We start from the raw sequence: 24,949 nt of genomic DNA, 5'->3' as shown, positions 1-24,949 counted from the left end.
ACGCTCAAAGTCCGAGGCGAAGCAAGCCAGCGACTCCAGGCACAATATAGCTGGCTCCAAGTAAGACCCACAGCCATGTCCACAGCCACCAGCAGCAAAGCCAGACAAGATGCCGGGGAGAAGACCAGCTGGGAGGAGAAGCTGTTAGCTAGATGCCACTGCTGGGAGGGGGGGAGAAAAAAAGAAAAAAAAAAAAAGATTTCTGGAGCTAGACATGCAAGTTCAGGCATTGCCAAGTGAGTAATGGAATAATCTGCAGGCGTGTGCCAATGTGCTTTGGAAGAGCTTCCTTCGTTTCTCCAAAGTCAGGGCTGGATCCAGGAAAGCTGCTTGCTGGACACACCAGCGCTTTACAGAAAGGCGACACTGAAACACCACGTGCAGCATCCTCTCGGTGCCCCTATCCGAAACCGGCAACCCATAGCACAGGACGTTTTTTCGGGAAGGACCACCAGATGAAGGAGGAGATATTAATATAACGCGTATTCCACCACAGGGCATCGTAGGGGCTGCACACAAACACGCAGTATCAGAGACACCCCAGTTTCCCCAGTGTTTTCACCAACAAAACGGTGGCGTAAGGAGTGACTGCGTACGTGCCAATGGCGTTCGCAAGGATTTCATTCACAGCTGCAGATTTACTCCCTTGGAGAAATCCCAGTGCCAGAGAAATCTCCAGCAGATCAAGATTTGGCCCTCACCACCCAGATGGTCCAGCCCCATCTCTCCACAAGCCAGCACCACCAGCCTTGGTGGCTTAGCTCCTGCCTTCACCTTCCCCAAAAAAACCTGCAGGTGTAAGCAAAGCCAAGGTGTCTTTACCAGGCTACCGGCATGCACGCACCTTTTTGCTATCAAACTGCAGAGAACAAAAGTTAAAAGCATCTCGAACACCTGCAACCCCTCTCTTCTGCTCGCCACCAAACAATTATCGGAGGAACAGCCCGAGCCAAACCCAGGAACTTCTTTATTCAGCTTTAATGTCAACCGACTGCTTGATTTTTGGACTGATAAATCTGGAGTTGTCATGGTATTTAAAGGGGGGAAGAAAAAAAATGGGAGTTAATTGTTACCACTTGTACTTGACTCAGTTCTTCTCCATCTGGTTTGTCAAATATTGCTTTTTTTTTTTTTTCTTCCCCTCTCTCTCTTTTGGAAATCCGTACTGTTGAAATTCCTTTCAACTGAAAAATAGAGAAGCGAAACGGTTGGGACACAGGAAGCGTCGCAGGGCCAGGAGATAAGTGGGTCCACTCCAGGCCGGCAGCAGCCCACTTCTCCCTTGGTAAGAAATAGCTGCTCCGCCGTGACTCACCTTTTCCTGGTAGTCGGTAGCGTACAGAATAACTGTCCAAAGATATTTTAATTCTTCCTCCTGATTCTCCAGATTGCAAAAGGTGGGTTATTAGCCCGGTCCATCATTAACCAGCTATAAGTAGCTGTTAGCATTGTTAGCATCAGCGTTGTCGCTGTTGCTGTCATAATAATTATAAAAATAATAAATAACAGCGGTAGCTGCATTCATGTACAACAAGGTACTTTCTCTCTCGTCTCTTGTCTTCGTTACGAGATGAACCGGATTCAGAAACACCAAAAAAGGAAAACGTCCCCAAAACTCTCAAGGAAGTGACGCGGTATTGCCTGTAAAACGAGAATCGCCACCACTGCCACACATTTGAAAAATAAAATTCTGCAAATCAAGTCCATGTTGTTTATGAGCAGGCCTGATGGCAGGCCCTGGGGACAGCTACGTTGCGAAAACGTCAAAAATGTAGAAAATGTTTTGCTCTGCAGGATCCTCACCACTCCATTTGCCATTTTATCGGCCTTTCCTTATCGATGACTTACTGATGCAATAGTAGTGATTATTGAAAAAAATTCTGAAAACTCTTTTTTCTTCCTGATTTTTTTTCCTGCAAATTCAAAGTCCTTGAAATCATTAATAAAACTGGCAAAATATTTTCTAAACTGAGTCTCAATAACGGCATGTTTTCATTACACCTCCTTTTAAAAGGCCCTCTTTCAAAGAAGAACTGGGCCAAAACGCTAACACCATGACCCAAACTTCAAGAAGACACCCAAGCAACAGCAATAATCAAAACAAAGATGCCATTCAAAGACTTAGATTGGAGTTAGGAACTCCAGGAATTCACCTTTTTCTCCTAATGCCAAATATTCATCGGGTTTTGCAGCACCGCTCAGGTTTCCGCAAACCAGAAGTATTTTGGGCCTGAGGAAAGAGTGAGTAGGAAGAGATAGAAACAAGGAGGCCAGTTCCTCCCTGAGGAACAGCAACGTGCAGCATCCTTGGTGGGGGACGGAGACGGGTGCAGGGAGGGCTCCATCCACAGCCCGGCTCCTCATAATCCTGGGGAACACGCAGCCCTTGCAGGAGAAGTGAAGTCTTCATGGATGACCACTTTGGTTGCACCCTCAACATATTTTCTGTATTTACTCATTCTTCTAAGCACAACCGAACCCATAACACCTACTTGCCCCACCAAAAAAAAAAATATTTTGTTAACGACAAGCAACAAAATGCATGGTTTGCCGCAGCCTCGGTGAGGAGCGGGGTGCTGAGGTCCCACTAGAGCACACCAGTGCTGCCAGGCATAGCAGCCTGACCTCAACGTCTGTCACCATTTTCGAGTCGATTACAATTTGGCCACCAAAAAAACCTGCTTCGAGCTCCAACTTGGCAAGTAAGGTATCAGGCTGCGACTGATTTTGTGCTTTTTTGAAAACTTAAGGGAAGTGGAAATCTGTCGCGTCTTGATTAGCGAGGAACAGAAGAAACCTGCCGGCAGAAAATAACGCTGTGCTTGAAATTCAGCTTTGAATGAAGTTTTAAAAAGAAACCCCTCAAGCAACGAAGACCTGATCACGCACACATATGCACTGACACTACGGGGACGGAGAAATACAGGTGATGCAGACCGCAGCATCACATGGACAGCAGCTCCATGAACTTCAAACACCCACAGCAGGACCTACACGGCATTGCCTCGTAGGAGGAACTCCTTACTGATATCATCTCGTTTCTCTAAAAATATCATCAGCAAAGTAACCAACATCCAAGACGTGCAAGCTTCCCCGCCCGCCTCTCCCGAGCGCAGGCACGGGGATTGTCAACGGACGGACTCAACAGGAGTGGCATCGCGGGGATGACGCCTGCTAAATCAGCTCCTCTGGTCCTACCTGGCACCAGGTGTGTCCCTTGCTGGAAGGTCCATCTGGGCGGTGAACCGTCACCTAAGTCTTGCCCAAAAAGAGCATCAAAGCCCTTTCCAAGCCTAACCTGACTATCCAGCAAACGATACTTTGCTCCAACGGTCCGTAATTACGCATTTACCCAAAAGCTGCTGGGGACAATCAAGTCAATAATTCATTTTTTAAATGTAGTGTTGTAATTATACAGCGACAGAGAGCTTTCAAATCATTTTATTCACTCATACACCCATGTGATGAACTCTTTCCTTTTCTACCGTTCTCTCCCTGGCCAGTGGCATCTGAAGAAAAGGCAGAGCGCACTTCAAAAAGTTGCTTACAAAAGAAAGAAAGGAGATGCTCGAGCATGACATCTCAGGTCATCCCCGTCAACGCAAGGTGAGACATCGCACAAGACTCCCAAGCCCTGGCAGATGCTGGTGGTGGGGTGTTTCTCACAGTTTGTATCCCAGCTTCGGCACTGGGCAGCCGGCACGGGTGAGCGTGCGCCATGGACGCTGCTCTGCGATGCACGTGGTACACAAACATCTCGCTTACGTATAGAGACGCGACGCCAGGATGCCGCTTTCCTGAGAAGAGCCACTGATGCTTGGTGACCCGATTAGTGCTGCAGGACTTCACTGGAGGACATGGCGGCTCTATCGCACGGGGCACTCCTGGAAGCACGCTGGCATTTTGAAACGGCTGTGAGCCCTCTCTGAGGGAGAAACAGGGGCTGGCACCTTCCCACTGCTGCTCACGGGCAGGCACACTGCTGTCAGGGCACTGCTGGGCCATCGACCCTCCTCATCACCCACAGCTTTGCTTTATTTTTGCCGCGTTTCGCCTTTTAGCATCTCTAGTTGGCGTGCCCGGCTCTGTAAAGCCCACACATTTCAACCATTGCCTTGCAGAGGTGTGGTGGTCCCTGCCAACCCCCCCCCGACCGAAAGTCCCAGCCCTCAGCCAAGCGATGGACTTGGGGACGTGCATGAAGAGGGGCTCTCCTCGAGAGCCTTATTCCACCTTTTCCTCCCCAAAACGGATCCCCTTCAGACTTTCCCCTTTCCCAGCCCTCCCCTTCGGCTTGCTTTCCTCTCCCTTGCAAATTAAGGATATTTAGCCAGCAGCAAACCACCCCGACAAAGCGGGTCAGGAGAACCGCAGGTCCCCCCCGCCTCGCTCGCAAACGACACCTCCGCCTGCAAATCATCCGCTGGGAAGGCAAAGGTTTCATTCTGTCCCTGAGCAAGTTCAATGTCACCGCGGAGTTGCAAGCACAGCAAGTGCTGAACCACATCCTACGACGTTTAGTTTCATAACTCGCACAGGCAAGTATTAGCGGAATCGATAATAGATTTTTTTTTTTTTCCTCCCTGCTTTGCAAATGGGACCAAAAGGTGTCGTAAAGTTATCCGGTTGATTCTCTCTCCTCTCCATCGTTGAGATATCCTTGAAGTTGAAAATGATCTAATACTCCAAATATCCGGAGTTGGGAGGACGCAAGACTTGGGAGAATTGCAACGGCTTTATTGCATTCTCGGGGCACGGAGAGTATTTACCACACATACATCAAGTCAGGGAACGCAAAGAGGGCATAGGAAAATTTGGCGCTTCGAGCTCCGGAGTTTAAATTCCCAGAAAGAGCAGATTTTTCTTATTTATAGATTTGCAGATGAAATCCAACAAAATCAGCCCTTGCCCCCTACCCGAAAAAAAAAACCCTCTCTCCTTTAAGTGGCTGAGGCTGATTCAATTTCCAGGCTTGCAAGGTCTCCTCTCGCCGAGCATTACCCGACCCCAATAACACGCGCCGCTCCAAGGTTAAGATCCGTTTCCTCACAATCACGCCGAAAGCCGTTGTTTCAGGCGCGGCTGCAGGAATCCAGCTTTGAAGGACAGGTTAGTACCACACCGCATTTAACCGGATTCAGTTCATCTGATTATACAGCGCCTTGCTTTCTGGAATATGTAATCATCTCTTTCTGATGACATTTTAAATATCCAACTAGACAAATAATTGCAGCAATAATTGATAGCTGAGTCAAGCTGGAAGATTATTGATTGGCACGGCACCCGCTGAAACAAATGTTCATCTTTCAAACATTACAGTGAGGATGCTTAAATCTAACTTTTGCTGATAAATGGTAAAAATTTGATTTACTGATAAAACCGCCGGAATCGAATATGCACTTCGGGATTTGATTACCTGGTGAAATTTTTCCAAGAAAAATTAGGCAGCGGGATTTATATTCTATTTCACGTGAGTAATTGCCAAGATATGGATAAGCCGCTGAACATAAACACAGGCGGAGAAGTCTTCAAGAGTTGCTGATTAACTCTCTGCCTTCCTGAATGGAATTTATCCGTATCCGTTCCCAATCACCGCTTACGTGGGACTTCATCCCGCTGCCTTCCCGAGGACACCTCACGTGGGTCTCGTCACCGGCGACAGGACATAGACATCCCTACTAATTAGAAAATTCTGGACCCCCCAGCACTGCCTGTACGTCGGGGCTGGGGGGAGAGAAAGAGGGGAATTTCTGAAAGTCACTGATTAGAAAGCAGAGCGAGCGGCAGCAGCGGAGGAGCGCGCGCGGGGAAAGGCAAGCGACGAGCTGCCCGGGGAGGGCAGAGGAGCCGTCGCAAGGCAGAAGCCTGAAATTAAGGCAAAGCGCCGGAATATTGGAGCGGGGAACAAAGAGCATAAATTCCAGAGTAAGGGATGAAAAATGCACTGGAACGTTTTGAAACGGAGCCATTAGGAGCTGATTGAGGCTCGGAGCTGCCGTTAAAAATCAGCCGCTCGTTAGATGCGGTGATCAGCTGAGCCCTGACACTTAAGGCGTACGAAGGGGGCTTGTCGAGCGGCTTCGCTCTCATTTAGAGCTCCTCAGTTAATTAGAAAGCCCTCAGATTTTCTGCAAATGCGGGTCGCTATTGACAGCTCCTGCTTTTGATGCTTTCCGAGTGACAGTTGCCGGACTGACCTTCCCGGCGCTGGCGGGGCTGCCCAGACCCTCGCCGTGTCGGGGAATTCAATCACCGCCGCCGGGAAGTTACAAGTGAAGTTGCTCCGCTCCTACGCATCGTTTCTTCCTCTGAAACAAAATCCTGATGAAATCTGCATGTGCTTAACGCTATAAATAGCTCCAGCTTGGAATTATTATTATTTTTTCCCCCCATGCTGAGTGGATGTCACAGCCAGCCCAGGACTTTGGGCTGGGAGTTTATGGAAGGCAGCGCCAGCAGAGAGGATGGGAGAAGAGATGTGCTTTATGGGGGACAACCTGCTCGCGTTGAACCCATGGCAGGAGAGAAATCTCCCTTCGAGACGTTCATTTCCCCGATGCCTACGGCAGGTAGCGGTGGCCGGAGTGGATGGAGCCACTCTCTGGGGGATGGCACACCCCATTGGGATGCTCTTCCCAGCCGCAAACAAGGTCTGCTGATCCTCTCCGAGAAGAAACCACCAATCATCAGTAACGCAGGGCAAATCCTAAAACAAGCAACCACCAAACAAAACGAGGCTTCTTTGGAAACGCAAGGAAACAAGTGGAAGCTACAGTGACGACCCAAAGGCAAGATGACAGACCGGCAGTCACACAGGGAGTCGGCGGCAGACAGTAGAAAATTAACTCTCAGGAACAGTCTAGCATTGGCAGGGAAATGAATGAGATGATCTAAGAGATATTTTCCACCTCTAATAGGATTTGATGATGATTTTGCATAGGCTTTTGTGCTAGCCTGGCTTTTGATAAAGGCATGGTGTCTCTTTTCAACCCACACGCAAGGGAGAGATTAATAAGTCGCAAACTCGGCCCACCTTGGCTATAAATGGTTCCTGTGCCTATAGGGGGGAAAAAAAGCCAAGCTACGACTGGAAAAAAAACCCAGTGAACTGAGTGCAGTCAGAGCTTTTACACCCAAATCCTCAGTTATTAAGAGATTGAGAAATGAGAGAAAAATTCTCCTCCAGCATCCAAAAAAAAAGCATCAATTTAGCAGCCAGACAGAGCAGCAATGAGCAAAGAGCGGACAGTTTAGGAGCGCTGGACTGAGACCTTTCCGGGACAGCCCTGCCGGGGGATGCGGGACACAAGGGGAAATGAGATGGCTCCAGCACATCTTGCAGGTCACTTTTCCTGAGGGGGGACCGGCCGGTGAAGACGGCACTCATTTGGGAAGACCTGGCGTGGAGACACTGGCCTGCTCACGGCCTCGGATCGGCGGAGGATAAGACCAGAGGACTGGCCTCGGCGGATGGATTAAGATAGCACTGATGGTAAGGAACGAAACGGAAACAAGAGTTTTTAAGTGTACGATACGGATTGTAAAGAATCCCATCTTTTAGCAAGATAAGCATTTTCTTACAGGAAAATGCAATTAAATGTTGTAACTGCCAGCACTTAGACACCAGTAACAGGTAGCGATAAAAAACCCCTAACCTCACCTGATTAAGCGAATTATCTTCTGCATAGTCTACGTGGTCATATCATGATACCCTTTCTTGGGTCAAACTTTACTCCATGAGGTGTTCCGTTGTTATTTCTCAGCAGGAAGATTTGGGAATCCAGGCCCTGCTCTTTAGCATCATTGGGATTAAACTCCGAGCCTTGTCGCCATCTAACCCTTGCGTTGAGTCAAACGAACGCGGCTGCCGTTCAGGAGAGAGCTGCTCTCCTGCTCTTCATCCATGAGTCTTCCTTCTCTGGCTCTTCACCTCTTTAACGATGCATCGGATAAAGGGGCTGGGACCTCCACCATCCACCTGCTTACGCCAGCAAAGTTGGCCCGCATATGCCGCTGTACATGCCGGTGCGCAGGGGGACACGGGGTGGGGGGGACACTGTGACCTGCCACCAGCACCTCTACATCCACGCAACTCATCGAGGGCCAAAGACGGGCAACCAGATACATCTCCAAATGTCTGACCACGGACTTTTGTCTACAGCAATCATTTTGAGCTCAGGGCTGCCATGATTTGCACGGCAGCCAGGTCCAGCAGCCGCCACAGGGGACCGGAGCCCCTCGGAGCGCGGCACTGCACCCAGAGATAACGAAACGACAGTTCCTGCCCCCGGAGCTGGCAATTATCATCATCGCTATTATAACCCGACGAGAGGGGCTGCCAGTTTAAACAGGCTACCGCTTCGATGCCAACGCTTCCCGCCTCTCGGGCTTAAGAGCGCTGAATATTTCGGCAGAAGTCGCAATCCTCCCATTTGCCGCCACGTCTCGTAGCGCTTTTGAAAAACCACAGCGCAGTTGCGGTAGGAGAAATTGGCCTTACGTCATTTTTTTTAGCAACAATACAATAAAAGAGCAATAATGTTAATAACAACTAACACCCAGATGTTGCACTTAAGAGCACGTTAAGCTGGAGGAGCTCGGTGTGCTCCGCAAACGGCCGTTAACGCCACGAAAGCCGTACAGGTAGTGCCAGCAGCCCCACAGCGGCATTTTCCAGCCGCTTGCCTCCGGGTTCTCATTTTCTTGGGGACAGGAGCACGTTCCAACAAGCATCAGAAAGCACATGACTCATATGCACCACCTCCAGCATCTCCGACCCCTCTTCTGCGCTCCCCAAAAAGGGAGCTGGATGCCACGGTGATGGGCGGCAGCTCCACAAAAGGTGTAAAAGTCCTTGAATCACCACTTTACCTGAAGGCTTTACCAGAAAACAGGGGGCAGGCTGGGAGACGGCCGTATATATGGCAGGTCTGAAATTGCCATCGGCTTCACCTCGATCCTTTTCCGACGTCCTTGGCCACCCAGTTAAGATCTGACAGCATTTAAAGATGACAGTGCTTGAGGTAATGGGACAATGCCGTAACAGGATTACAGGAAATGTGAAAGAAAGGACACAGGTACGTAATGTCATTTAGGTAATGTCATCTACGACCACGTTTTGCTGCAATTTTTGCTGACACAGAAGTCAGTCTCACTTATACAATTCCTTTTAAACTCTGTTATTGCCATAAATAGCTTACTTCTTCCCTGAAAGAAAGCTTTTTAGACGCGTCGCCGCAAATATTTTGTCCGACTTTCTCGCCGGTCCGAGGCGAAGGGTATCCTGGGGGAAAGCAAGACAAACCAACACGAGGCGGCGAGCGGGGCGAGGCAGCAGGATTGAAGGAGTCCCCGACGCCCTCTCAACCTAGCTGCAGCGCCCGGACTTCGTAAGATCCTCCCAATTAATTTCCACTCAGCTATTTCCTCCCCGCGCCCTTTTTCCATCAGTATTCCCTTTCAGTCCCACCGCAGCTGCCCCCGAAACAGCTTCCTCATTGTCCCCCCTACCAGAAGTAGTGTCTGTGTGCCAAGCAACTGACCGCAAACAAAAGCTTGTTTGACCAACGCTTGTTCCGAAACAAAACCCCGGCTGGAGGAGGAAATCCCGCAAAGGAGGCGGGGGGGGGGGACTGATGCTGGGACAATTTGGAAGGCGAGCCCGGGCGCGCTCGCCCCCGGGGACTCGCATTCTTGCCAGACAATGGTGTCTGGCCTCCCCATTCACTGCCAGCCTCCCACCCCTCCCCAAAAAATCCCCCCTAAAAGCCATAGTCTGATAAGTGGGAGAGATGCCGTTAAACTGAGCCCCCATGTGCCGCCCGCGGTGTCTCGGGGCCAGAGGGCGGACAATAGAAGAAGCCTCTGAAGGACTTGGGGAAGGGTTTCTGGAGCTAAACGCATCGCTAGGAAATACTGGGATGAGTTGATTCCTTCTCCGACGGATGGTGAAAATCAACAGCCAAGGGGGCGGCCACGAGGGCCCTGCTTTTTCCCTTTTTCGGGGAAAATTTACTCATTTTTTTCTTTTCCTGAGCAAAAAGTTCCTTTTGGATTCCCCAGCCTTCCTTAGATGACTCCTTCCCCTGAGGCCGGTGAAAGCGGCTGTTAAGAAAAAGCCGAGCCTTTGCCCCCCGCGCATCTGCCTGCCGTCGGCGTGTGAAGTTACCGATTAGAGGAAACACCCTCCCTGGGCAGGCAGCCCCCTCCCTCGATAAGTACGGTTGGAAACCACAGGAGTTGCACAGGCCGGCTCGCGCGCCCGTGTGCCGGCCCGACCATCTTATCCGTTAATCAACAGACGGTCGGGTCTTCGTCGCATTGAGCAACGTCGACATCTGCCCGTTTAGGCAACGCGTTGGGCAGCAGCCGGGTTTGCGGCCGGGCGGCCGGCGGGGTTTGCTGCAGGCTCCCCGCGGGTTTCGGTGGGGGCAGGATCCTATTGCCTGTCCGTCTGTCCATCCGAGCATGCGCTACTGCTGGAAGATGCTTGTAATAAACACAGACGGGTTAAAATTCCTCGCAAAGTCGCAGTATTTGGCCCTTGAATGGCATGTCCCAGCTCAGTTCTCACCAAGCTGTCCCCAGGAGCGCACGTCACCACCCCCTGCACCAGGTAGAGATGGAGAAACCATTTTTTACTTCTTGGAAAAACAAAATGGGAGCCGAGGGGTCGGACCTGTCCCCTGGCAGCAGCTCCAGCGGCACCTGCAGCTCCCTGCCCACTTCCGTAGGACATGCGGGTGATCAGGATCAGACACTTGCGGGTCGTAACCAACTGCGGGGCTACAAACGCAGCCGACGTGCACGTGCCTTGTGCTGTACATCCCACATTCTTAAGAAGTTGTGCACCTACTTTCTCGTCTTCTCTAAAGCCGAGCTTCTAAAAGCCCTCCAAACCAGCGTGTCCCTACAGTCACCACCTCTGGCACTCAAGATGAAGACGTCCTGCACCACTACGCTCATCCAGAGAGGGAGAGGAGCTACTGCAGAGGAAAAAGTAAGGGGGACAGTTGACTGCTTCCATTGCTGCCCACTCCAGCTACACCAGCTGTGAAATACCAAATAAAACACCCCACCAACAGCTCCAATAACTCTGCACAGAGGGAGGGGAGCTGCCCCATCCCGTCAATCCGCATCGCACGGATGAACGAGACGATTTTGACAGAACGCGTGCAGGTGAAATTTCAGGAACGGGGGCCATTCCTGTTAGAACATGGTCAGAAAAACAGGGTCCATGCCCTCGTTATCTGGCTAAGCACATTGCTGCGCCGCGCGCACGGCCCGTCCAGCGATACCGGCCGGTTGGGTGAGCACGGATGCTGCGGTGTCGGGTGCTGCAGGAGCAGGGCCAACCCAGCACCCCAGCAAATTAACCAGCCACCATGGAAAACCTGGTTTTACTCCTTACTGGGAGCACTGGGAGGCGATTTCTCCCTCCCTGACTCACTCCATCCTTTTCTTGCATGTGTCTCACCTGTCCAAGCCAGCGCGCTTGCGGGAGCGGAGGGGATGGGGATGAAACAGCCTCGCGGCTCTGCTCTCGCTGTACGGCAGTGGGTCGCAGGCGGTGGGATGCCACGGAGGACAGACGCTGCTCACTGCCACCCAAGGTATAAAGCTGCTGGAGCACCGGCCGCTGAACCTGACGTCCCGGACGCTGCTCCAGGAGGCCAGAGCTGAGGCATGCATGACTCATTTACAAATTATATACCATGTTTTGTTGTTTTTTTTTTTTAAATTTAAATACTGTTAGGCAGAAATTCCACAGCAATTCGCTTTGTTTCTTTGATCATGGGATTGCTACTCTTCTTTCCCTGGGGAAAAACATGCCCTAAAAACAAACAAACGCTGCACTGGAAGTAGAGAGCCTGCTCCTTCGAAACCTCTGGAGATACACTCGCAGCTGTTGGGAGACACAATCTCACCCCTAAAAACCAAAACCATCCCGAGCTGTGAGGCTGAAGGACGCCAGGAGGCCCGCAGCAGCCCCAGACTCTTGGTTTCACAACCCTGCAAACGTTTTCCAAACTCCTAATCTTACAAATAAGCGCGCAACAGGACACGCAACCGCTATCAGCATGTGAAAACATGGGGCTTTCTCTGCCAGGGCTGGGGCAGCTCCGAGTTTCTTCTTTCCACTCAAATAACTGTCGTGAAGCCTCCAGCCTTTCCTACCAGTGACTCAAACTCTTGTTGGTTTAGTAGATCTGGATGAATCCCCTCCGCCTCACGGCAGCAACCTTGCCTGTGTGTATTTGATCTGAAGTGGTACCAAAGTCTCATTTTCAAGTTTTATCCAGGTTTTTTTTTCAAGTTTTATCTGGGATCAGTAGGATCCCAGAACCCCAACGATTCCGAGAAAGCGTTAAGAAAAACGATGGATGCGGTGAGCATCACCATCCAACCATACACATCGGCAATGCTGGGCCGCCTACCTACGCAGATATTTGGACGAGCTTCTAGCAGAAACGGCACAAGATGACTCCTCTTCTGCCCCTAGTCCAAAACCCACTTACATGGTTTATTTAAAATTAAGCCACCACAGCCTCCTGTTCTCTCCTTTTGGGTGATGACCATCATTTTCCTACATGTGACGTTCAGTTGATAGGCAGACTCCCACAACTGGCTGCAGACTTGGGGTTGGACGCTCCACGAGCAAGGGGAGGAGCGGCACGCCGGGGTAAGGTGGGAACTGGCAGTCTGGTATTAGGATGTGGCTCTCAAACATAGAAGTGGGGGTACCTCTCCACCACCCTTCGCAGGCAGCTCTGAGCTTGTTCGTCCCACAATCTCACTCCGCGGCTGCTCTGAGTCAGCCCCGTGCCACGTGATAGCATAAATTCGGTGTTAAGCCTGAACTAACACAGCTAACCTCTCCGCAGGGCTTATCAGCTCGGTTTGGGTGCCGCACAGGCTCGGCACCTACCCCGCTCTGGGCTGGGAGATGGCGTGGGTCCAGCCGGCCCCGAGCATCAGCAGCGCTCGCTCGCATCCGCCGGCCAAACGCACGCGAGCTGGAAGAAGTACGCCTCGGAAAGCCTGGAAACGTGACAGCTTTTTGTGTTGTAATAATGCCATTCAAAAGACTATCGGGATTGTATAAATATTTGTACAGACACTTATCGCTGTAGCAGTCAGATACTCCGTCCCCCCCTGAAGCAGCTGATCCGCTCCAAGCCCTCGCTTCCGTTCGCAGAAGCCCGCTAACCAAAACCGTGCAACCCCAAAGTCACCACCTACCCAGCCAAACACAAAGCCTCCACTTACAGAAACGGTCTCCACCCCCTACTCTCCCTACTTGCTGGGCAGCTACGAGCAAAATCAAATAAAAACTAGGATCAGGTTCCCAGCCCACAAAAAGAACACGAGCAGGATGTAGGTTTTAGCCAGGGAATTAATTAATTATTATTAACGCAGTGAATGCTCGCGAGGAAATGTTTGTACTTTGCCGTTGTAATTAAATATTCTCGCTCACGCAGCTCTCAGCCTTCAGAAATTAGTATTGCATTTTACAGTCCGTTTTTTTTTTTTAATAAGAAAATACTTTCACACTGAATTTTTCATTTTCCACTGGCACAGAAAGACAGGAGAAGGTCTCTTAATATTCATGCCCATTTTCCTTTCTAAACAATTACGGACACTTTTCTTCAGTGACATACACAGTTTTCATAAAGAGAAGCCCTCTATCATTTTTGCCCCAGGACAAGCTCGATCTTGACGAACACAGCACGTCCCACCACCCTTCCTCGTGCGAGCGGCTGCCTCGCTCGGCACTTACACCGCTGCTGTTTCCGTCCCCGTGAGCTAAATGGTGAGTTTCTTGATGAGTAGGTACCTACGCGAGGCATCTCTCGTCCAAAATCAATGGGAAAACTCGGCCAAGGAAGGACTCTCTCACATCACAAGGACTCCAACAGCTACCCCTAATGAAGGACGCAGTTTCTAATCCCTTTACTTGAAGTTCATTCATTTCAGCCCAGTGCTCACAAAAAGGAAAAAAAAGGGAAAAAACCAGCAGAAACCGACCCTCCGTCTCCGCAAAATGGGTCAAAGACGCATAGGATTATTACTAATTCGGGAAGAAAGCACCTGAGACATAACGTAATGCCACCACCAGATTTTATCACTTCTACTCACAATGAGCAAACATCAGGGGAATTGCTGAGCAGAAGGCTCGGAAGGAAACCAGACCCTGCTTCTACCTGCTGGAGCCACCACCGGAGCCACCACCCGAGCTACGTTCATAATTAACCACCAGACCGGGTGAGCTTCACCTGCCTCACCGTTCCCAAGAAATACAAAAGCAACACAGCTCAGGTTCAGGGGTTTGGTTTTAATCTTCTCTTTACCCTCAGATGGACACGCGCAATCGCTCCTTTTTGCCATCCCCAGCAATGGCTGATTTAGCTAATGCTCCGTTCCAGCAGGATCTGAAGATCTGATGATTGCCCCAGCAATCGCTTGTTCAAATAGTTGAAAATTAAGACTATGGCACACAACGTAAGTCATTTTCTACCCTCCTAGGGTCTCCCAAGTCTATCAGATTTCCCACGACCGGTACCTCATGCTGCCTCATTACTGTAAAGAAAATACAGCTCCATGAGTCCTTTAAGTGGGCTCCCCTCAAAGACTCAGGGGAAAAAAAAATATCTTCACAAACACAGACCCCACTGCAAACAAAATGAAGAGCAGAAGACCACCCGTAGAGCACGTTTATCTGCTCCCGTGCTCAACTCTCACACCTCAGGCTGCACAAATCTCTACAAACCCCCAAAAAGGGTGCACGCAGCGGTACTCTGCAACATCAACTTTGTCCGTCATAGCCCAGACGGTGATGGTTTTGTTGGCAAGGATGCCACCAGATTCTGGGGTGACGGAAGACGCCCTCCAACGCAAAAGGCTGCAATCTGATCCTAAAGCAGGTACCCCTTCAGCATCCTCAATACAGCAGTCCTACCTCTCACTTTCCTTCTTAAATTCAGTAAGCAAAGCAGCTCGTGAGGTTGGATGAGACTCTGAGCAACCTGATCTGCTTGGAGATGTCCCTGCTCCTTGCAGGGGGGTTGGACTGGGTGGCCTTTGAAGGTCCCTTCCAACCCAAACCATTCTGTGATTCTATGACTGATTTTTAAACAAGCATTTTGAACTCAGCCTGCAAACATTCCTACCGCAACGCTATGGGATGCTCTGTTAGCTTTAGCCATCAAAATAAGCCTTCAGCGCGGAGATGGGGCCGCGCCGCTTCTCACTGCTCCCTGGATCCCTTCCACCCCGGCTGCGGCATCTCAGAGAGGTTTTGTTCCCGAGCCCAAACAAGCTGGAATCGTTCCCAAGCGTTTGGAAACCTCCAGCCAAGCAATAAGCACCCGGCATTATGGTAATCACCTGGTGGTGGCCGCTCTAACTTCAGTTTTACGTTGAGATTTTCATTGAAACCCTCTGGTTCTGGACTAATTTTTCGTTGCAGCAGAAACTCTCCCTGGTTGGTCTCTAGCCAGAGGTGAGCTTTTGCAAGACAAAAAAAAAAAATGAAATCAGTCACTTACTTTCAGCTAAAAAGAGAGGGGATGGGAAAACTCTACTGACAAGAGCTTTTTAAGACAGTTAGTCACAAGTTACCCAACGAGGGGACAAACAGCCGCCCCACATTCGCATGCAAATCAGGCCCTCAGAGAAACATCTCTTTATAGATTGGTGAGGAAAGCAAGGGGAAAAGAAAGCAAATGCTATTAACAGAGTTAAATATTTTCGTACATGCTTCGAAGCACGTCCAGTAAGCACATTGTGCTGTGTTTCTTCAGCAGAAGCTGGCCCATGAGGCCGGGCCCCACCACAGAGGTCCATCAGGACGCATAGGGAAGCCACCTTTCATCTCAAAGATAGAGGAGAAACTGGACCTCTTGGGTTTCTTTCACTTTGGAGGCTTTCTAGAAAGCCTGACTTTCCAAAAGCACCACCCACCACTGCCCCGAACGCCAGATTCACTGAGGGCACCTTGACTTGAGAACCCACGATAAAACTTGACTTTTCCTTTGGCATGGGGCTGGAAGCAAGCGTTAGCCCTTCAAGACTAAGGTCAAACAAGAGACGTAGCATGGCTGATGAGGCAAGAACAGTTACAGCTTGAGGAAGAGAAAAGCAGGCACCCACAGCCCAAATGGTGGGGCCAGTCAGGCCAATGCTCCTGCATATTCCTCACGCACACGTCTTTACCTCCTAATTCCTCTGGCTCGTGCAAGAGCCTCCTGCGGGCTCTGTCTGTACTCACGACTCGCCTCAATTCCAGCCATTAGGGAAGTCATGCTCATGAAAACTTCCTACACAGGCATGGAAATCTCCTGCCCGGATCAGAAAACTTCCCCTAGCCTCCACAACCAGAAAAATCCCTTCCTTTCATCTGGGTGGGTGCTTTGCATCAGCAGAGGAGCACCACCAGCTGTATCTACGTGAGGATTCTTGTCTGGAGGAGATGCCTCAGTTGGCCCTACTTGCCCTGTTTGGGTTCAGTGCAGTGAAGACTTTGTGTGCATTTTTATTAGGTGCTTTGCAAGGGAAACTGAGCAGAAGACTTCACCCCAGAGCGTGCCAGACGCGCTCTGAGCCCTGCTGCAAGCACAGGAGCCCAAAGCAGCGACAGGTCCTGCAGGCAGTCTTGGACCAGTTTGGTGGGGACATTTGGCTCGGGCTACGAGAGCACAGCGAGGCCAGGGTAGTGTTCCAAAAGCCACTGTCTGGGAGCTAATCCCAGGTGTACAAAAGGCTGCAGAATGAAACCTGGGTCCAACCAAAGCCTGAGCAGAAAAGCCACATGCTGGAGAAAGCACGTAGCACGAGGACGTAATGGCTTTCAAATAGAAGGAGGTGGATTCAGATCAGACATTAGGAAAACATTTTTTACACTGAGGGTGGTGGAGCACTGGCCCAGGTTGCCCAGAGAGGTGGTGGATGCCCCATCCCTGGAAATGTTCAAGGCCAGGTTGCACAGGGCTCTGAGCAACCTGATCTGGTTGGAGATGTCCCTGCTTCTTGCAGGAGGGTTGGACTGGGTGACCCTTAAAAGTCCCTTCCAACCCTAACGATTCCATGATTCTATGATTCTAAGCAATGAACAAGACTGGGTAGAACAACACAACCACTCCTTGGCCATCTGCTAAAGCCTTGGGTCCTTCAGAGACTGTCTGCGGTGACCTGGAGCTGCACATTTTAAAAATTGCTGCTGCCCCCAGGCCCCTGCTTCAGCCATGCCTGCTCCATGGATGAGCATTTGGAGAGGTCACCTACTCATGTCTGGAGGAAAATCCACATCTCAGCTGACCATCCCAACCCAGATAAGCACCAGGGAGAGGCTCCAAGTCCCCACATGCAAGTATACGTACAAAACAGATGGAAACATCCCAGCGGTGAGCCCGATGCATTTTTTCCTGGCTTGTTTGAGAAATGCCAGGGGCCTGTTCACCACCAGCTTACTTCCTAAGGCTTCCCAGTGCCTGGGTGTTTACGTTTTGCATATCCCCCTCCTTTTCTTCCTCCATCCCCCCCAGAATGCAGGCACCCAAGAGATCACCCGGCATGGGACAAGAATGTTACACGAGCTGTGACTTTTCCTCTGGTTATCCCTTCCTTATCTATCAGCCCATGACCTCCTTTTATTTATATTATTTTTTTTCTTTTGAAACCAGACTTGCTCAGCTCTTCGGATTCTAAAAGGGAGCTGCAAATAGCCCAGCCTCGGTCCTGCTCAAAACGCGGAGATTTTAATATTTCGCTTGGAAACGGGTGCATGCAGAAGCCACCGGCATAAGCAAAACCAAACAATGCCATAGCAGCTTCTCCCATCCTTTCCCAACCAAGCCTGCTATTCTTCGGCACCGCCAAACTGAGGAATTTTCCCTCTCCCTCTCCTGACAATACGTTATTTGAAAATGTTCATGCTGAGGATTAAATCCCCGTCCAGGCTGGAGAGCGTGGTTCATTCACAGCTTCTGCTCTCCAGTGGTGTTTCCTCCGAGCTGGCTTTCGTAGGCCGTTCTGGCACGGGGAAGGCAGCCCACGGCCAGAGCCCGCGGGTACGATCCGGTACGGCAGCTGGGAAAACGCTCGGTGCACAACCAAGAGAGCTTGGTTTCGGCCGGACAAATATTTCCCTCCATGTCGGCTAACATCCGACTCTCCGCCCTCCTGCAAAAGCGCCGGCTGGCTCCTTATCTTCTGCCATCAGGCCTCATACGGGGCGGTTGGTTTTTTCTGACCCCAGCGTACCGGATCAGGCCACCCAACCGCTCCGGCCAGCTAACTCCCCGGCAGCTCCCGCTACGGGGAAAGGAGCACCCAGCGAGGTTCAACGCCGACAGCCGGGACGGCGATCAGACCCAAAGCGATCACGACCACGGGCTCGTGGGGAAATACCCCATTCCCCCCTCAAAAACACCCGACGGAGTTTCATTTCCCCGCCGGCAGGCTCGAATAACATTTAAAACGCCCAAGATTTATACGCAGACAGTTATAAATGTGTTCCATGATAGCCTTTGCAAAACTACGTTTCAAGCTAAACATTCAATTAATGTAATTAAATTGCTACCTGGCGGTATTATCTAATTTAACTTGGGATCTGTGCTATTGAAAAGCGCGTGTCTTTTAGCACTGCGACTGGCAAGCCATGTGATAAACAGACCTATAAACATGTTGGCTCAACTGAGCTGTTTAAAAATAAATTAGCAAACTATAAAAATAAACAGTACCGTACATATGTACTCAATTATGAACTAAGTCTAATTTTTGTTCTGAAATACTGTCTTTGACCTTAGTCATAAACAAGCACTATTAAAAAAACATAATATCTCACCAGACAGAAGGGCAGGGATTAAACGCTCATCGAGCGCAGCGGAATGCAAAATAAGGGATGAAAAGAAAGAAGAAAAGAAAGAAAAAGGGGCGGGGGGGGAAGGAAAAACCTCACCCTTTATTAAATGCAGCAACCTATACACCGCAAGCGTTTACGTTGATTAAAGCCGCTTAGACTCAAGATGAAAAAGTTAAAACCTACTGAAGTGCATGTGGTTAAAAACCTTCTAAGATCGCGGGAAGGGGAATATAATTTTAGCTTGTGGCGGGCGCGTGGCATTGGGACGGACGGAGGCCTGCGGGCCTCGGCCGCCCAGGTGCAAACCCTGCTACCGTCTCGCAAGAATTCAGCCATCCGAAAACATGTGGCGGAAAGGTGGGGACCGGCCCCGCGCCAGCCTCACCAAAGCGGAGGGAGAAAAACAAACAAATTGATTTTTTTTAAGACGCTAGAGCGGCGTCCAGGCCATGTTTTTGCCGTCAATCTAGCGCTCTCATACGAAAAGAACAGGGCATCACGCTACGACTGCCAGTGCTGTGATATTTTCTCCGGGAAGGACGGAGAATGGAAGGAGGGATGAAAAGGTGATGCACAAAAGGCACATTTTGCACTCAGGGCAGAGATTCCCAAGGCTTTTCAGGCCTCACCAACGTCCCTCTCCACAGCCAGACCCATGCCCAGACGCGCAACCGTGGGCAAAACCTCATGAGAAACCCCAAATTGTCAACAAAAGTAGTTGAGCAACCACTAAGTGCTTCTTCATCGTGGAGAAACCACCTAAAACACCAACTGCCAGCAGGCTGTCTCCCCCCAAAAAACCCTTATATAAAGAAGAACTAGAAGGCAACTCATGTTCATCAACACGAACATGAGTTGCAGGAAGAGAGGCAGAGAGAGGCGGGTGGAAGAAAGGCTTCGCCCCAGGCCAGCTCTTTGCCAGTGGTGAGACACGTAGACCCAGCCACGCAGTCAATAACGACGCTGGGCCCGACACTTCCACAAACGAGAAGGGTTGCCAGCTGGTGAGACACAAACAAAATATCCACGAGGCACGTTTTTCAAGGGATGCAACAGGAAGGGTCCGTAGGAGCCGATGGTGGCACGCATCTTTTTTTTTTTCTGAGGACCTCCACCTCGGTGTAAGCAGGATGCCAGAGAACTCCACATGATGAAGTCACAATGGGCTTCAGCCGTCGGAGCTGGCACGTGCCACTGATTGGCGGTGAGCGGCAATGGCCTCTCCTCCACAGTCCTCAACATAATCAACAAACCCACAAAAGGATTTTCCTTAATTTCTAGTGCAAATATTTTCTGTCTTCCCCCAGTACCTTTTTTCCCCCTTTTTTTTTTTTCTTTTTTATTTCAATTCTGCAAATAAGTAACTGCTGGATGCTGCCGCTCAGGATGACCATCAATGGTCAGCCAAAGGGCAACCAGCCAAACATCGGTGCAACCAGGAGCCGAGCTGAATGTTGTGACTTTTCCATGATTTGGCAGCAGGAACATCTCAACGCACCTGGACTGACCAGCACCTCCCTGGACATTAAACTCACACTTTGGTCCACACCACAGCTACCCCTCACCCTTCTTTCAGAGTTGGGTATCTCCTCCACATCGTAACAGCAGAACAAGAGCAGTAACAGGTCCTGTCCAGACAACCTGCTCCTTTTCTCTTTCTCTGGCAAAAGAAACTTGAAACCCAGCCCTGTCCCAAGGCCACCTCCCCAGCCCAGAGTTCACCCTGACCGAGAAGACATTCTCCCTGACAAGTGATGACAATTAAAAAATGCAATTAAAGCAATGTGCCAGTTTGAAAAGGAACGCCATTTTCTGCCCATCCTCCCCGCTCTGTTACCAACAAAACACTTGAAGACACTGTTCATGCAGACACAAAGTGCTGATGGCTACCTGGTAACGTGTTTCATCATGCCAATATTTTTGCTCTGACTCCGACAGTTCCCTTTTTGTTATTTCAAGCTACGGCAGTGCTAATCTGGGTTGGATCTGAAGGCTGCAAGAATTACAATCCACATAAACTACACAACTAATGACACCATTTCCTTCCACTCTGCACCATTTCACGGACACAGTCTTAGAATCACAGAATCATAGAACGGTTTGGGCTGGAAGGAACCTTCAAAGGTCATTTAGTCCAACCCCCCCGCAAGGAACAGGGACATCTCCAACCAGATCAGGTTGCTCAGAGCCTCATCCAACCTGGTCTTGAATGTTTCCAGGAATGGGACATCCACCACCTCTCTGGGCAACCTGAGAGCAACCTGTCCAGGCAACCTGTCTTCTCACAACCAAGCTCTTTTCCAGGATATAAGGAGTTGGAAGTGCAGGAGCACAGAAGTCTGGGAAGATCGGAAGATGTTACTGAAAAGCACCATGAATTCTTGACTGAGCCCCACTCACTTGAAGGCCGACAGGAGAGAAGAGAGCAATGTGAACGACAAAATCCAACGTACTCAAAAAGTCACATCTAATGGCTTAAGGAAAAGAATTCAGTGGCTATTCCTATCTGTTTCAGGATGAGTCTCCAGGGCTAGAACATGCACCCGTGCAAACTGGCTAGGCTGGTCCCATCTGATTTACAACCCAAAGGGCTGCCCTAGGTGTGACTACACATCATTCACTGGCTCTTCTGGACAGGAAAAGAATGAAACTCCTCCGAGTATCACCTCGGCAGTTGCTGGCTCCAGCTGGACATCTGCACAGATACCTACCGCCCGACATCTTCCGCACTCAAAAATGTGCTGGGCACATGTCTGCGCTTGCCTTCAGTAAGCATAAATTGAGAATATTCCTACTGACAACCATCGAGGTACGCCAGATGAAAACTCATGTGGAAGACCATGATCCTCTGCAACTACAACAGCATGGGCCAGAGCAGCAATGTGATTTTCCACAGAGCAGGAGAAGAACAGAAGCTCGTTGGTCTCCAGAGCTGTCGCAGCTCCACAGGGATCCCCAGCGGCTTTGAGTGCACGCACAGGGACGTTTCCTTTCCCCAGCTTTGCAATTGTTTATTCTAACAAATTAAGAGCGCTAACAAGTCTTACTGGAGCCCGTTGCAGGGAGGTTAAGAAACACGACTTATCTGATGCAATAGTCAACGTAACACAAGCTCCCAAGTCCCAGTTCAGACAAAACATATGCAAGCGACCAGAGAGGATGGGCACAACCTCGAGGGAGAGTCGGGGATGCTCCAGTCCAACCCGCGATGCCGGAGAGGAAAGACAAGAGAGCACAGTATAGGATGGATAATCCCCTGCCTGCTTTATGTCTCCTCCTCCTTCCAAGGGTTTCCACTCTGGCCAGGCCAGAAAGAGGACACAGGTTCAGGCAGACCTATGGTATGACCCAACATGGCCAGTTTTACATTTTTTTATGAAAAAGATTGCTGCACAGTACAAGCAGGTGAGGGATACCTCTATTTGCTGGGCTGAAATGTAAACATGGGCAAGCTTCACCGTCTGTGCCTTGTCATTTGGTCACCAGTGCTTCGAGGGCAGCATCACAGCGGGTCGAGGTTGCCTCCTCTGCAGACCCCATACGTCCAAGCAGCAGCCAGCGTATCAGATGACAACTGCAAAGTATGTGACAAAGGCTCTTCCAGCACGGGACGAGATGTGGGGGAAGGCAGGCTGATGTCTGAGGGGTTTTCCCTCCCACTGGGTCACTCCTTCCCCACAGTTCTCCATCTTCTGCAAAGCTTTAGCACCATCCTGCTTGAGTCTGCAAATGGGTTTTTGCCCCTTTGCTTGCTCCTCCAGCTCCAAGGAGGAGGCTGCTCCGACCCACCTAACGCTGGCCAAGCAGAGGGGCGTGACTGGGAAAACAAACTCCTGTGTTTCTAAGGTTGCTCCCATGTTGACCCAAGCCTGGCTACTGCTACAACCAGCTGGGGCATCTCAGCGATGTTATCTGGAGGTTCAGCATCTCGCGGCAAGTCACCTGCGCTCCCAGGACGCTGACCGTGATGGGCGAGCACAGCTCCCCGTGGGAGCCATTAGCCGGAGGGTGTTTACCTACAGCAAGTCCCCACATCGAGCCCTGAGCCTCGCTGCACCCACTGGGCAAGAGGGATGGGAGGGCAGCACGCTCACGTGGAGAGGTTTCCACCACAAACTGGGTCGGGAGGCACGAAAGGCGGGAGAGCAGATAGCATTTTTGAGGGAGTATGAGATAAGAGGAGGTGGAGTTTCCCGATAAAGAGGATTTCCCTGCTCAAATATCAAAGGATTCACACCAAGAAAAGGGGGGAGAAGGGGAATTACATCCGTCTGAGGCACACTTTCTCTTTTAAACTCTGACCTTCTATTGTCTGTCTTCTTGACTAGGATTTAAAGGCCCTTTGTTGGGCTGTGTTACATGGTGTGATCTAGAAAGCCGTCGCAGACGAGGCACCGTGGGCTTTCGGCTGTGCCGATGCTCGGGCTCCCCCCTTGCCTACACAGGACTTTCAGAAGGCGTTGAGCCAGCTCAGATAAGTCAGCGCTTTCTATCAACACCCTTTCAAAGCCGAGCCGTGGCATGCCCTTCCAGCGCCCCGCTGCTACGCCTCTTCCGGCACGGCCAAAATGGGATGGCGGAGCCGGGCTTCATGCCGGTGGAGTTCTCGGTGGGGAGGTGGGCTGCTCCATCACACCGGCCTGCTCTCGCCTCTCCTCGGGTCCTCTCCAGCCTCTCCTGACAGCGTCCTTCCCGTCCCAAACACAAACGAATGGGTGAAGAGCAGGTGGTGGAAGCGTAACAGATGCCTAAAATGGTTTCGAGTGATCTATGAGCACCTTTTGGTTATAACGCTCCATTAATGTGACATTTATGTGGGGTAATATAATACCGCTCACTTAGGAGCGCCTACACCAGCCAGTTAGGTTTCCCTGTGTGCAATGGATGATGCGATAATTGGGAGGCCAGGTTTCGGCATGGCCAGGGACTCTACAGATGGAGCTACGGGGTACGGGAGGCACCAGTGCTCCAAGGGGACATGCCAGCTACCACGGCCGCTATCCCAGAGGGATCGGAGGGTAAGGGACGTTAGGCAGGGAGAGAAGGATGGAGTAACACCTCAGAATGCAGAACTAGAGAGAGAAGCCAAGAGGAAAAACGATGGCTTGAACCTGCGAAGGCAACACGATACCCGAGGAGTGTTCGACCAAGTCTTGAAGGCCCAGCCTTGCTGTCATCTCCAAGCGAGCTGCAGCATAGTTTGAGCATCTCTCCGATTTTATAGCAGCCAGTGTTACACTTTGCAGCTAAACGCACCTTTAACGTCACGCAGGCCTAATAAGGGGTCCTCCTTGTTACCCTGATTTATAAACGTCGCCTGCAATGGGTTGGAGAAGGGACTGCCTCGCAACCGCAAGCTTTCGTTATTCCCCACAAATGAATTGTTTGCAGCCTGTGAACTGCCTAATTTATTTTGCCCCTACATTTTGGTCATTCATCTGGTGTCTTCATAATGGCGCTCCAAAGGCTGACGCTTTGGGAAATGTCTAAAACGCTGTAACCCTTACACGGCCCCACAGAGGTGAAAGGATCAAGGGCAATCGCTGAATCTTTCCAGAACAAGAGAGGGATCATCCATCTCCTCCTCCCTCCTCTCCACCCGCCGCTCCACCACGGGCACCGTTCTCGTCTCAGCATATTGGAGTAAAACACAAAACAAGGCGAGATGCAGCCATCTCAGCATCTCCAGATGTCAAAGGCATCGTGTGAGGGCCACAGCCTGTCCCTTGTGACCTGGGAGGTCCCCCCCCGGGCATTTGCTCCTACAGCTCTGCCCGTAAGAGAAAGCATCTGAGAAACCTGGGGAAATAAATCGGCATGCTCAACATCTCCGGCAAACGGGGAAGGAATTAAATCAGAATTTGGAGCATGATCCAAAACCAAAGTCAACAGACAGAGTTCGGAGGATTTTGGCACCGCATTTCGTCCTTTAAGCGCACACTGCTTAGAAAGCGAACAAAACAAGGCATTTGACTTTGCACGCCTAGCAAACGCAGTTGATGGCTTTCAAAATTTAGGAATAAACCGAAAAAGTCTTGCAGGGCGCTATTGCTAGCCTTTCACTAGACACCTAGAAATCCAGAAGAG

At 50.5% G+C, this 24,949-nt stretch overlaps 1 protein-coding gene across 9 annotated transcripts in view; it reads right to left on the bottom strand.

Moving 5' to 3' along the window:
* BCL11A (BCL11 transcription factor A) overlaps window positions 1–24,949 on the bottom strand; it is a 70,850-nt gene that overhangs the window by 15,569 nt on the left and 30,332 nt on the right. For 4 of the 9 annotated variants that reach the window (XM_086744040.1, XM_086744039.1, XM_086744044.1 and 1 more), the window contains exon 3: window positions 15,388–15,507. The exons of the other annotated variants lie outside the window; for them this stretch is intronic. In XM_086744040.1, the coding sequence (XP_086600166.1) occupies window positions 15,388–15,507 (120 nt within the window). The remainder of the gene's footprint in view (window positions 1–15,387; window positions 15,508–24,949) is intronic. 9 annotated transcript variants of the gene reach the window in all.

The sequence above is a fragment of the Chlamydotis macqueenii genome, chromosome 3 (assembly GCF_036417535.1).
Source record: "Chlamydotis macqueenii isolate bChlMac1 chromosome 3, bChlMac1.mat, whole genome shotgun sequence".
Taxonomy (NCBI): Eukaryota; Metazoa; Chordata; class Aves; order Otidiformes; family Otididae; genus Chlamydotis; species Chlamydotis macqueenii.
This window is presented reverse-complemented; position numbering and strand designations above follow the sequence as displayed.